Source organism: Petaurus breviceps, unplaced genomic scaffold (assembly GCF_028583685.1).
Source record: "Petaurus breviceps papuanus isolate PSGF00001 unplaced genomic scaffold, PetGlider_PUasm1.0 185, whole genome shotgun sequence".
Classification (NCBI taxonomy): Eukaryota; Metazoa; Chordata; class Mammalia; order Diprotodontia; family Petauridae; genus Petaurus; species Petaurus breviceps.
Window position 1 is genome coordinate 38,408,134 of NW_027185797.1, and position 12,906 is coordinate 38,421,039.

General features: G+C 49.3%; 3 protein-coding genes across 4 annotated transcripts in view; 1 reads left to right on the top strand and 2 right to left on the bottom strand.

The window, feature by feature from the left end:
• LOC138161872 (uncharacterized) overlaps positions 1-5,007 on the bottom strand; it is a 10,819-nt gene extending 5,812 nt beyond the window's left edge. Inside the window, exon 1 of the mRNA XM_069088885.1 lies at positions 4,721-5,007. The gene's annotated coding sequence lies outside the window, so the exon portion shown is untranslated. The remainder of the gene's footprint in view (positions 1-4,720) is intronic.
• The window catches only part of LOC138161883 (serine/threonine-protein phosphatase 2A 65 kDa regulatory subunit A alpha isoform), a 454,863-nt gene that overhangs the window by 130,947 nt on the left and 311,010 nt on the right, over positions 1-12,906 (bottom strand). The window lies entirely within an intron of this gene.
• Positions 3,230-12,906, top strand: part of PLAUR (plasminogen activator, urokinase receptor) — a 13,328-nt gene continuing 3,651 nt past the window's right edge. Inside the window, exons 1-3 of one of the 2 annotated variants that reach the window (XM_069088882.1) lie at positions 3,233-4,398; positions 5,523-5,636; positions 12,130-12,273. In XM_069088882.1, the coding sequence (XP_068944983.1) occupies positions 4,260-4,398; positions 5,523-5,636; positions 12,130-12,273 (397 nt within the window). In that variant the 5' untranslated portion in view covers positions 3,233-4,259. Of the gene's footprint in view, positions 4,399-5,522; positions 5,637-12,129; positions 12,274-12,906 lie in introns of both variants that reach the window. The other variant, XM_069088884.1, reaches the window with a different exon arrangement.

A 12,906-nucleotide genomic window follows, 5' to 3' on the forward strand; every position in this document is an offset into this window, starting at 1 on the left:
TGGTGCACTTTAGCCTAGGGGCAGGGAAGATCTTTAAAATTTACATTCGCATTACAAAGCTAAGCGCGACATTCTGTGTTCTGTGTGACAGCTATGAGCATTTATTAAGTGCTCACTGTGTACCAGGTTTGTGGCAGAGATATAGAAGCATGGCAGCCTCTCATTAATCAGTTAAATAGCCAACAAGCTCCTATTCAGAATTTGGTTGGGGCATTGAGGCTGGGGCAAGGAAGCCTTGCCCGCTCGCCCCTCAGGGACCAGGAAACCCCAACATAGTCTGCATCTTTGGTCTCAGCTAAAAGTCCCTACAAAATGAAAGGGTTGGACAAGGCCACCTCTGGGGCCATCTCAGCCCCTATGTTCTGTGTTTTTGGATCAGGCAGCCCTTTGAGGTAGATACCACAGGTAGTGAGGGGAATGTTTTCCCTAGAAGACTATTGAAAAACAGGTTTCCTGTGAGAATAGGGAGGGAGGAGGCCCTGAGCAAGGTTCAGATGGGAGAAGGAAGTGAGGAGGGGGGTGGTCAGGCACACTCCCATCATCATGGATTGGGCGTTTTTCTTACAAGCAGAGTTGAAAGTGTGAGGGACCTGTGGGGGGGAAGCTGTTGTTCCCTGTGCTGGAGGCCAATTTTGTTTCAACACTAGGGGTTTGGGCAAAGAGAGTGAAGCATGGGGCCACCCTCCCAGCTCAGCCAAACCCTCCCCGGGTGGCCTGGCTCCAAGGCTTCTGCTCTTCTCTGGACCTCTGTTTGCCTTTCTATGAAATGAAAGAGTTGATGTTGCTATGTGAGCACTGGGGGAAATTCCCGGGGCCAGGTTCCTGTATGACCGAGGCCTGAGTTCTTTCTGCAGGGTGTGCCTGGCCAGAGCAAACACCCCAGAGTTAGAGGGGGAGGAGAGAGAGAAGGTGGGGACCCTCAGCTGACACTGGAGAATGTAGTCCAGCAGGAGAGGAGGCGGGCATCTCCTCCACTCTCAGGACTGACCTCCTGGCTTAGCCCAGCCCAGTGGTGCACCTGCCAGATTATATCAGGGCCCGGGAAGTGAGTAAGGAGATATGGCCCATTTCTAGCTTCAGCTCTCTACCTGATTGATTCCCTTGAGTCCTGGGCTCCTGGTGACTTTTTTCTTGGAGCTCATGGATCTCCCCACAGTCCCACAGTCTCAAAGACCCCAGGAGGGCCTGGGGCATGGATCCCTGTCCCAGAGCCCCCTCACTTGGTTCTTCAGCTATGGTGAGGAACCCTCTCTGTGACCTAAACCACGTGAGACAGGCAGAGAAGAGCAAAAAGATCCCCCCCCTTTTTTTTCAGGCAATTGAGGTTAAGCTAGTAAATGTCTGAGGCCAGATTGGAACTCAGCTCCTCCTGACCCCAGGGCCAGTGATCTATCCATGGAACCATTTAGATGCCCCCTGACATTGAACTTAGTGACATCTAGGGTCCTTTCCAGAGCTGCAGCCTGTGACTGACTAATTTCTTTATACACTTGGCTTTGAGCCAGGACCTAAAGTTGTAGGATCCTGGAGCCAGAACCCTAGAGACTGTCCAGCCCAACACCCATCCACCCACCCACTTAAGAGAAGCCCAGTGAGGAACTTGTCCAAGGTCCCTGAGCCAGAGCCTGGCCTGGACCCCCCAGCTGTCAATGCTGTAGGCCACTCCCACCCCTCACAGTTTCCAGTAAAGCTCAGTGAAGGGATGGCCCTGCTACAGAAGCATGGAGTTATGGGGGGATTTCAATGAGAGGCACCTCCCAAGGGTGAGGGGCCACTTTCAGCACCAATCCTCTCAGGAAAAAGAGCTCAGAGGAACCGGGACCTCCACACCTGCCAACAAGCATTATTAAGCACCTACTATGGGCCAGTCACTGGGAAAAGAAGGTGAGACTATGAAGACGAAACCACACTGGAGCCTACCCTCAAGAAGCTTACAGTCTACATGGGATTATCATGGAAGGCGTTACAGAAGTGACACCCAAATAGAAAGAGCAGAATTTTGAGCATCGAAGATGAGGAGGACAAGCATCCTTGGAAGGAAAGATGCTTTGTACATGGAGCAGATACACTTAGGAGTTCAAAAAAACTGTCCACCTTGTCTGGAATGTCAGGGGACCAAAAGTCTGGCAGGTTACATGCAGATTGGGGGGCCCTGAATGCCAGGCAGAAAAGTTGGCATTTTGCCCTGGGTGGGGGGTCTGAGGGAGACCCAGAAGGGCAGTGGTAACACTGTTAAATCTGTCTTAGAAGGATTGTTTCTGTGGCTGAGTGAAGGAGGGGAAAGGCTGGAATAAAGGAACCAATTAATTAGGAGTCTAATTACAATAGTACAGGTGAGAGGTAATTAGTTACTGGCAAGAGAATGAAGATAAAGGACCAAATGTGAGAGGTGTAATTAAAAGAGATAGCAATCGATAGACTTTCCAACTGATTGGAGGGGTAAGAAGGAGGACACTTACAAGTGAAGGTGGAAGATAGAGGGGAAAGCCTCTGAAGAGGAAGGATGTAGATTCAAATCCTGTCTCCATGTTTTCCTGTGTGACCTTGGCCAAGTCACTTGACATCCTCAAACCTCAGTTTCTCTCACTGATGAAATGAGGAGGCTCAGACTCCCTGGCCTCTGAGGTCCCTTCAGGTGCTATCTCAAGGATCCCTATATTTATGTCAAATTAATTTGGCATCTGGGAAAGTGCTGCCACTGGAGGGAGCAATTAGGAAGGGCCTCCTGAAGAAGGAGGTATATGATAGGTGATTCAAAGGAAGCCAAGGTGAGGGGAGCAGGGAGGGAATCCCAGGCATAGCTTCCTCCCATGCAAAGACAGAGAAGGAGCATCACATGAGGGTTTCGGACAGGGGTGTGCCTCTGTTTTTGGCCTCTTTCTGTGTGCTGGTCACAGTCTGGCTCTGTACTCTGCATCTCTCCATCCTGAGTGGAAGAGGAGCTGGGGGGAGTGGGCTGTAAGGGAGGAGAGATTTGGAGGTTGAGGACAGGGTCTGGATGACATATGACTGGCTTGGAATAGCAAAGCTGAGGTCACTTCCTGGAGGGAAACTCGGAGAGCCAGAGACCTGACTCACCCCCTAGAACTACACCCTACCTGATACCCAATGACAAAGGGATGGAGTCACAGCTTGGGGATGTAGCTCCTTATATCCATTTCACTTTCATTCAACTTCTCTTTCTCCCTGTAAGTTTCTCTTTTCCTTAAGGACTGTGCCATTAGTTGCAAAGATCCTTAGGGCTGGGAATCTGAGTCCTGTAAATGACTGGGGTGGAGCTGGCCCAGCCCAGTGTGAGTCAGTCAGTCACTCATCCAGTACTGGCAGCCTGGGGCCTTCATACAGGCTGAGGGGACACTTGGGGGCTATTCCTGACTCAGTGTATGTGACTGTAAGTCTTAGATTTGTTACAGTCTTCAGGATGGAGAGAGAGGAAGGCTGAGAAGCAGAGAGACCTGGGGAGAGATGGAAAAAAAGAAAGATAGACACAGGGGAAACAGACAGACACAGAGAGGGACAGATCAAGAGACTGATGAGAGATGGAAAGAAAAAAAACAGATTGCCAGAGATATTGAGAGAGATGGAGAGACAGACTGAGACATAAATGTGGAGAAAGGAGGGAATAAACACCAGTTATGTGCAAATATTTACAAATATTATCTCACTTAATCCTTGGTCACCTGTTTTCAAGGTTAAAAGTAGGTGCTTTTATCATTCCCATTTTCCAGTTGATAAAACTAAGGCAAATAGAGATTAATTGATTTTCCCATGTCAGAGACAGAGAGACAGAGAGAGATGGGAATCAGCATGGGAAACAGATAGTGAAACATGTGAAGCTTAAGATGAAGGAGACAGACTGAGACATAAGGAAAGACAAGACAGGGGAAAGCAGATTGAGGTATAGCAAAAGAAAGACAGGGAAAGACAGGTACAAGTAGAGACAGACAGAAAGAACACCAACCACAGGGAGAGAAAGGCAGAGGAGGACACAGATGGAGACAGAGGCATCACCACAGGGGAGAAAAAGACAGGCTGAAAGATGAAGAAAGAAATCTGGGGAGACAGAGAGACACTGAGTGACAGGGAGAGACAGAGACAGTCTGAGATAGCAGGAAAGAGAAAGCCTGAGCCAGAAAGGTTGAGACAGACTGCTGAAGCTATAGGGACAGACACAGCAGAGAAAAAAGGAATGAGCCGTGGGGGGGGCGGGGGAAGGGGAGTTCCTGGGGCCTCAGGGAGGAGTTGGCCTCAACCTGGTAATGTCAAAACCTCCTCCAAGCAGTGGAAACAAATCATCCCTGGCTCAGTCCAGGCTTAGAGACGGAAGAGCTTACAGCTTACTGGACATGAGGGCGCTGACCCTCTGTCTCCTGCTGCTGGCTGCTGCCCAGGTTCAAGGTAGGAGACTCAGAGGAGTCTGGGAAGGGGATTCTGGAGCTTGGGAGAAAGCAGAAAAGTGAGGTAGGGAGAAAAATAGCCTTTCCATTCTTCCGGCAGAGAAGGAGAGACACAGACTAAGAGACACATGAAGAAAGAAAAGGGGAACTGGGTAGAGAAAGGGGAAGAAAGACAAGCAGACACATTGGGGGACAAGCACTTCCTCGTTCAGGGTCTCATAGGATCCCAGATCTGGGGCTGTAAGGGCCGGCAGAGGCCATCTAGTCCAAGCCCTTTATTTTACAGATAAGGAAACTGAGGCCCAGGGAGGGAAGTGACTTACCCAGGTCGTCACGGGGAGTAAGTGGCCAGACAAGGCGTGGGATGTGTCTTTCTGACTCGGATAGATTCTGACAGCCTCGGAAAACAAATATGACAGAAACAGTTATGGGGAGCGGAGAGAATGGCAATAGGAAGGGGACAGAAGGTGCAGTGGAGAAGAGACAGGCTCTGAAACAGCTGGAGACGGGAGGGGTCCGAGCGAGGTCCGAGAGACTGCGAAGGGACAGAAAGCTTCTTTCGCTTCAGAATGAGTATCCCCTCCGCCACCACTTCCCCCAGCTCACATTATATCCGCTTTGTCGGTTGGGAAACCTGAGAAAGAGGGTCTGGAGAGAGCTGGGGCCCCCGGGGGGGGAGGGGAATGAGTAACCGGAGGGAAACGCCGCTGGAAGAATGAGTAAAGTAGTAAAGGGGGCCCCACAGTGCTGGGGGGCGGGAGGGGGCGGCCAGGGTCGAGGGTAGATGTCGGTAAGGACCAAGATAGGAAGCGGATTTCGGGGAACGAGGAGCTGGCATAGGTGGTGGGGTGGGCCTGGGAGAAGCTAGGGCTCGGGGCAGGGAGAATGCAGGTGAGAGGCTATGCGAAGGGGCAGGGATGGCACCTAGCTGGGGGCGGGGACAGCGGGAGGGCAGGGATGGGCAGCGGGGGCTGAGGGGAGTCACATCGGGGGAGGGGGCACCGAGCGGAGGGTGGGGACCATGGAATGTCGGGGCGGAGCCCGAATTCCACACCTATGGAGTGGTCGGGACCTGGCGGGGAGCCGAGGGCCGCCCCCAGCGACCTCGCCACCTTGTCTCCCCAGTTTCCTCGGGCTTGCGCTGTTACCATTGCGAGAGCAGCGGGAGCTGCACGGTCGAGACGTGCCTCCCAGGGCAGGAGCTGTGCCGAACCACCGTATACAACAACCGCTGGAGAGGTGAGAACCGGGACCCTAAAAGCTGGCCTCTTCCCTCCCGCCGGCGGAGTGGGGAGGCCAAGCACCTGTCTCTATAAGGCCCCCGTGAAGCAGAGAAAGGTGTCAGTGGACCGCCAAATCCAGTCCCTCCATTTGACACACTGGGAAACTGAGAAACTCTCCCAGGGCCTTTAGCATATCTTCAGATCTCTGAGGACCTGCCCAAGGTTACGCAGACGCTTAGAGACAGAGGCAGAACGGCAAAGGCCTTGAATGCAGGATCCAGTTACCCTGCAAAACTCAGACGAGATGAAAATGGGGAGGGGGGAGGCAACGGGGCAAGAGGAGCCATGCTGAGGCCCGACTCAGTTTGGACCAGCCCATAGGCTTCATTTTGTGACCAGAGGGGATCACTCTTGGAGCTGAGTCAGACTGGAGTCTTCTTGAGGGCAGGAAAGAGGCTTTCTCTACTTCATCTTCTCCAGAGCTCCAGCTGCCCAGGGCCCTTAAAAGGAAAAAAAAACCATAGTGGTGGGATGTGGACACTGGAAGGCCTGCCACCTCTCACCTTACAGGTGGGAAATCTGAGGCCCGGAGAGAAGGGTTTTTGCCAGATGTCACACAAGCCAGAGGAGGAGCTAGGATCCAAGCCCAGTTCTTGGCATTCTAATTGTCTGACTTGCCTCAGAAACTGGGATGGTTCCTGGCCAGCCCTGACCCCTCCACACCCGGGCCTTGAGCCTGCCCTCTCCTCTGTAACCTGGCTCCATTACTGATTTTCGTATCTTCAGTCTCTGTCTCTCCCTCTCTCTGGGATTCCTCCCTTCAGTCTGTAAACACCAGCTTACAGATTCATAGGGTTTGGGCTAGAAGACCATTAAGTCTCCGAAATTCAGAGAAAGGAGTTGACCAACTGGTCTCTTAGAGCTGTGAATTCCCTGTAAGGCTTGCAAAGCACTTTACAGATGAGGAAAATGAGGCACAGAGAGGTTAGGTGGCCTGCCCAAGATTACACAGCTGGAAAGTGTCTTCCTGACTCGGTTTCCATCACGCTTATCCATTGTGCCACCTAGTGTACATAGCACAAAATAGCATGTACACAGATAAAAACAGAACCTAAAGCCCAAGTAATTTCAGGGGTTCAGGGAGAACACTAACAGTGGGGCAGAGAAGGGGAAGCTTCCTGTAGGAGGCAACCTCTGAGGCCACCGAGGGCTTCTGAGAGGCAGAGATGAGGAGGGAGAGTATCCCCAGATCCAGAGACGGCCAATTTAGAAGGAGCCCATGATTTCCACCTCTAACTCGTGTAGCAATCCTTTCTGGCAGGCTAGCTGACTTCTTCCCAAAGTTCTCATCCATTTCTTCTTTCTCTCCTGATGTTCTCCAAATGACGACGTCCCTTCTGTTTTCTGTCTCAGCCTCTTGATCTCCATTCTAAAGCTCTCGGTTTTGCTTCCCCTTCTACCTCTCCACTGGTCCCTGAATTTCCTCATGTAAAAAAAATGCCTTAATATACAGTGATCCCTCCCTCCTTTTTATCTATTTTACTCCCTTTCAAAAAGTTATAGCCTTCCAGAGCCATAGCGAGCCCTTTCCAATCTACCAAGCCTTTGCATCATTCCCAGAGTTGCCTTACAGAATCTCAAAAATGAGAAAGACCTGCTCCTGAAAAAAAAAATCCCTGCTAAAACATCTAGGCCATCCCATCCTCCTTCCCCCATAATCTTCTGGACTCTGGGTCTTTCTCCACTTCTCCCCTTCTCCCTCTATTCCTGATGATATCCTCTAATGTTTCTCTTCCTCTTCTCTTTCTCCTCTCCAGATTCCTTCCCTATTGAGTTTCCCAGCTTGAGGTTTCTCTAACCTTTCTAGAATAGAGCCTTGGGCTTGCAGTCAGAAAGACCTGAAATCTTATCTAGCCTCTGACACTTACTAGCTGTGTGACTCTGGGCAAGTCACTTAACCTCTATTTACATCATAGTAATAATCCTGTCTTTCCTGTCTTCTTACACCTTATTCCCCCACCACATACTCTACAGTCCAGTGACACAGGCTGCCATGCTGTTCTTCAAACAAGCCATTTCTTCTCCACACTTTCCATTGGCTGTCCTCCATGCCAGGAAATGCTCTGCCTCCTCACCTCCCCTTCTGGGCTCCCTCCAAGACTCAGCTCAAATCCTATCTTCTCCAGGAGACCTTCCTTGATCTCTTATCTTCCCAACCCTTCCCTTTCCGCTGAGGCTACCTTCCTTTTACACTCTACATACCTTGTATGTACATACTTGTAAGTGGTCTTCTCCCTTTAGATTGTGACCTCCTCAAGGGAGAGACCGGATTTTATTTTGTTTTTTGCCTTCCTTTGCATCTTCAGCACTTAACACAGTGTCTTGCATACAGTGAGTGCTTAATAAATGCTTTTTGACTGATTGACTGAACTGTGCCCCCAGAGGTAGCCCATTCTGCCAAGGAATGCCTAAGAGTTAGGAGGTTTTTTGGTATAGGACTGAAGAATCACTCCTGAAGAATCATTGCCCTTTGGGGCCAGACATAACAAAGCTAATCCCTCTTCCACATGACAAGCCCTCTAGTACTTGACCAAGTCTTCTCATCTCCAGGCTAAACATCCCCAGGTCCATCAGTTCTCCCAGTTCCCTCTGATCCTCTTATGTCAGGAACTCAACAGTCCTTCACCCTCTTGTTCACCCTCCACTGGACTCTTTCCAACGTCCTTGAATTGTCATGCTCAGAGCTGGACCCAAAATGTGGTCTCGATTAAGGGTGGGACCATCCCCTCCCTCTTTCTGGAAGCCAGGCCTCTCCAACCCAACATCTTTGGCTCTTGTGGTTGCCACATCACAGTAATGACTCATCCTGCCCTGGCAGGCCAGTGAACCCCCCCAGATGTCTGGCAGATGGAAGTCTGTCTGACCAAGCTCCCTCCGTCTTAAACTTAGCTGGTTTGTTTTGTCTCCATGTATAACCCTTGACATCTGTAAAATGCTGTAGAATTAGCTTTGGCCCAGTGTCCATGGACTCGTGGATTTAGGGACCCCCTTCCACATTTTAAAGATGAAGAAACTGAGAAGTGACTTGGTCAAAATTTCCCCATCAATAGGCAGAAGAAAACCTACTTCTTCTGATGCTAAATCTACTGCTTTCCCACTATATCACACAGAGTATCAAGGTCGTTGGCAATCCTGACTGCCATTGAGGCAACTAGGATTGGGCAGTGAATGGAGCACCGAGTCTGGAGTCTAGAGTTCAGATCCTGCCTCAGAGCCTACCTAGCTGTGTGACCTTGGACAAGTCACTTAACCTCTGCCTACCTCATTTTCTTCATCTGTAAAATGGGGATATTAATAGCCCGTACCTCCCAGAGTTGTTGTGAGGAATAAATGAGATAATATTGGTAAAGTGCTATCTAGATGCTAACTATAGTGATGCTTCATGTTGCATTGTCTTGTTAGCACGAGCATGCCGTATATACCTTGATTCAAGTGTAGCCAGGAGGTGAGGGGACTTAGGATTTGTTACACTGGGTCCCTCCCTGGGAGCATGCAGCAGGGAAGGCCGTGGTAAACAAATCAGGGGTTCCCCCTCAATACCAACACTAGCCATTGGTAACAACATTAAACAGCACAGGACCAAGAACCAATCCCAGGACATTCCACTGGAGACGACCTGCCAAGCAGACACCAAACCATTAATGACAAATCAATGGATCTGGTCATTTTAATGGGTTCCAATTCATCTCGTCCGTATCTTTCTGATAGACCAGCCACCTCTAAGGAGAGTTACAGATCTTCCTCTCCTCATTGCCTCACTTCCCAGGTCCCAACAGATAAAGGATGCTCACCGTTGGTGGGATGATGCCTCCCACATCCCCACCTCTGCTGGATTTCCCAGAGCCCCATTCTAACCCTTGGACCCACTATTCTCTCAGTGGGGAGGCATCCCACTTGCCACTGCTCCCCAGGCTCCTCTGGACCTTGCTGTCTGCCCTCCTCCTTCTCTAGCTAAGAAGAACCTCACTTTGCCATCTTCCTTGAACCAAACATGAAATATAAGCCCTCCTCCATAATTTGTCTCCCCCGCCATTAAGAGGTGAGCATCTTGGGAACAGGAACCAGCCCCTTTTTCTAAGTGTATCCCTATAGCTTAACAAAATCCATTTAGTAAATGTTTTTTTTTTCATTTCCAGAGTTACTGTGTCAAGCACTCTGCTAAAAATCTAGGTGAGCTATAGTTAATGTATTCCTTTGATCTCCCAGCTTAGTAACTGTCAAAAAAGACAATCAAGTCAGCCTCAAGTGATTTCCCAGTCTCATGGAAACCACCCCCGTGATCACTGCTTTTTCTAATTTTTCCCTAACCCCGTCTTTCATTGTATGTCCTAGAATCAGAGTCAAGGTCATGGGCCTAGAGCTTGCAGATTCCAGTCTTTCAGAATATTGGGATGACTTTCACCCTTCTCCAAGACTGGGACACCTCACCGTTCTCCACCATCTTTTAAAGGTCCCCAGCAGTGAGCACTGGGCCATCCCACCCACCAGTCTGTTTGGTCCTTGAGGCTATAGCTCATCTCGGCCAGGGAACTGGTTTTTCTCTTCCTTTCTCCTTATTTTTTCTTGGATACAAACTTTCATTTTCATTCTGTCCTTTGTAGTCCAGAAGGAGTTCAAGAAAACAGGCAAAATTCAAAATTGAGCTCGTCTGTTTGCGTTCTGTTAATTACCACAACCCCATCCATCTTGGACAGTGGCCCTCCTACTCATTCTTTAGTATCTGTCCTTCCCTGTCATAGTTTTCCCCCTATTTTATTTTATTTTTCAATGGACCAGAATTTATTTTCTCCCCTTCCTACTCTCCCCTGAAATTAAAAAAAAAAGAAAATCATTATAACAAATATTAATAATCTAGCAAAACAAATTCCTACATTGTCCATGCCCCCAAAATGTGTGTCTCTTTTATGCATCTTGAACCAATCTTCTCTCTGCTAGGAGATGGTTTGTGTCACTTTCATCACCAGCCTTCTGGAATTTTTTTGTTGTTGATTAGAGTTCTGAAGTCTTTCAAAATTCTTTGGTTCTTACCATGTTGTTATGATTTATCAATTGTTACTGGTTCTTCTCCCTTCCCTCTGCATAAGTTCATAGAAATATTCCCAGGATTCTTAGCACCCATATCCACACACACCTGCCTTCCTTACCCACATCAGCTCATTCTGAACGTTAGCACCCCTGGCAAGACTCTCAGAAGGGAAGCATCAACCACCATTCTTCTCCCCTTCTTCTCGTCTTTTGTCTCCTGACTCATCCTAGGCATGAACATCTCCATTCCTAGAAATCCAAGAAACCACTTTCCCCCTGTAAAAGAAAAGTTTTCCACCCATTACATGACTCCAAGTGTCCGTTTGTCCTTCCCTTTCTCCCATCGTGTCTTCCCACCATTCTGGCACAGGTCAGAATTCCCCTTTGCCTCTTCAAATCCTTCTCCTTCTTTGTTCTGAACTTGTCTTGTTTTCCTTCATGAACCCTTTATTCTCCCTGATCACCTGCCTTTAATGGGCAGTTAGCAATCTCCAGTCAAACCTCTGGGGTGGAAGTCAAAGGTGATGCCCCCTAATGACATGATGATGTAGCTGACCAGAATTAGGGTTTGGGAAACATGAGCTAAGACCCATTTTATAACCTTCCATCTCAGGGCCTCAATTCCCACCTCTAACCTTACACACATACAAACACACACACACACACACACATGCTTCTTTCCTCCCCAATGAATAACTATGGTGAGTCATATCAACAATTAAGCAATTCCATTTGCCCAAGCTCAGGACTGGGAGAGATATGGATTCTAGGTAGAATGCCATCCCAGCCCAGAGGGAACTCATAGTCCAGGAGGAGAAGATGTTTATTTATTCATTCAATCCACAGCCATTTATTAAACTGTGGGCTGAGATATGGGCTCAGCTCTGAGGAAGGAGATAGTGTTAGTGACATAAGCCCCTGCCCTTATGTTTAGTAGGCAGAGAAGACATTCATTTATCTGTTGGTACAGTTGATGGAGCACAAGACCTGGAATCAGCAAGACCAGAGTTCAAATCTGGCCTCAGACACTTCCTAGCTGGGTGACCCTGACTGAATCTCTCCATGCTTCAGTGTCTTCATCTATAAAATGGGAATAATAATGATACCTACCTCCCATATTTTTTGTGAGGATCAAATGAGATATTAGTAAAGTCCTTGGCCAACTTTAAAGTGCCATATAAATGCATTGCTATTATTATTATTCTATGGCTATTTATTAAATACCTACTGTGTACAGAGCACTATGCCTGCCTCAGGCCCTGCCCTCATGAAGCTTCCAATCAGAGAAGTAAGCTGAGCATGGAAAGTCTTGTGGCTAAAACTCCAGGGTCCTGCAGGTCGGTTACCAGGAGGAGCCTGGGCTCCAGGGAGGCTGGGGAGGCCAGCAATGGCTTAGGCACCCCCTCCTCATATTATTCCCCCAGGAGGCCAGGAGCTAGAGGTGGTGCTGAGGGGCTGTGCTGTGACTGGGAAAGACAACAGCTCCATGTCCTACCGAACGAGCCAGGAGATAATCATGCTGAAGGAGATTGTGTGTGACTTTGACCTCTGCAACCAACCAGACCCCCGTGAGTGAGTGGGACCCTGGCCCTGAGCCAGGGAGGGAAGAGTCAGCAGGGAGTCAGAGCTGGGAGGGACCTTAGAACATAGAACACAGATTGTCACGGATGGAAGGGAACCTGGAGACTGTCAGAACTGGGAGGGACCATAGAACGAGGAAGGGTAGGACTGTTGGAGGGACCTTAGAACCCAGAATACAAGGGGTCAGAGCTGAGAAGGACCTTAGATCTTAGGGTGGAGAAGTCAGGCAGGGATGTCCCAAACATAAATTCAGAGCTAGGAAAGTTCCCTCGCTGCAGTTAGGGGCCAGGGAGAGGGGAGGCGGGTCCTTGAATGATGAGAAGTTCCAAAGAAGGCCCAGGCCAGACTCCAGATGAAAAGGGAGGAGCCAGAAAGAGCTCAGGTGAGGAGCCAGGACAGAGGGGAGATATCCAGAACAGAATGGGAGGGACGGGCAGGTGTACCCATGACTCCTAGGTCCTGAGCCACCTACTACAAAAGGAGGGTAGGAGGAGGGGCACCTTCCACCTGCCTGTCTCTTTCTTCATTGTTCAGTCTCCATTCTACTCCTCTGTCACTGTCCCTTGGTCTCTGCCCCCCTCTTCTCTCTCTCTCTCTCTCTCTCTCTCTCTCTCTCTCTC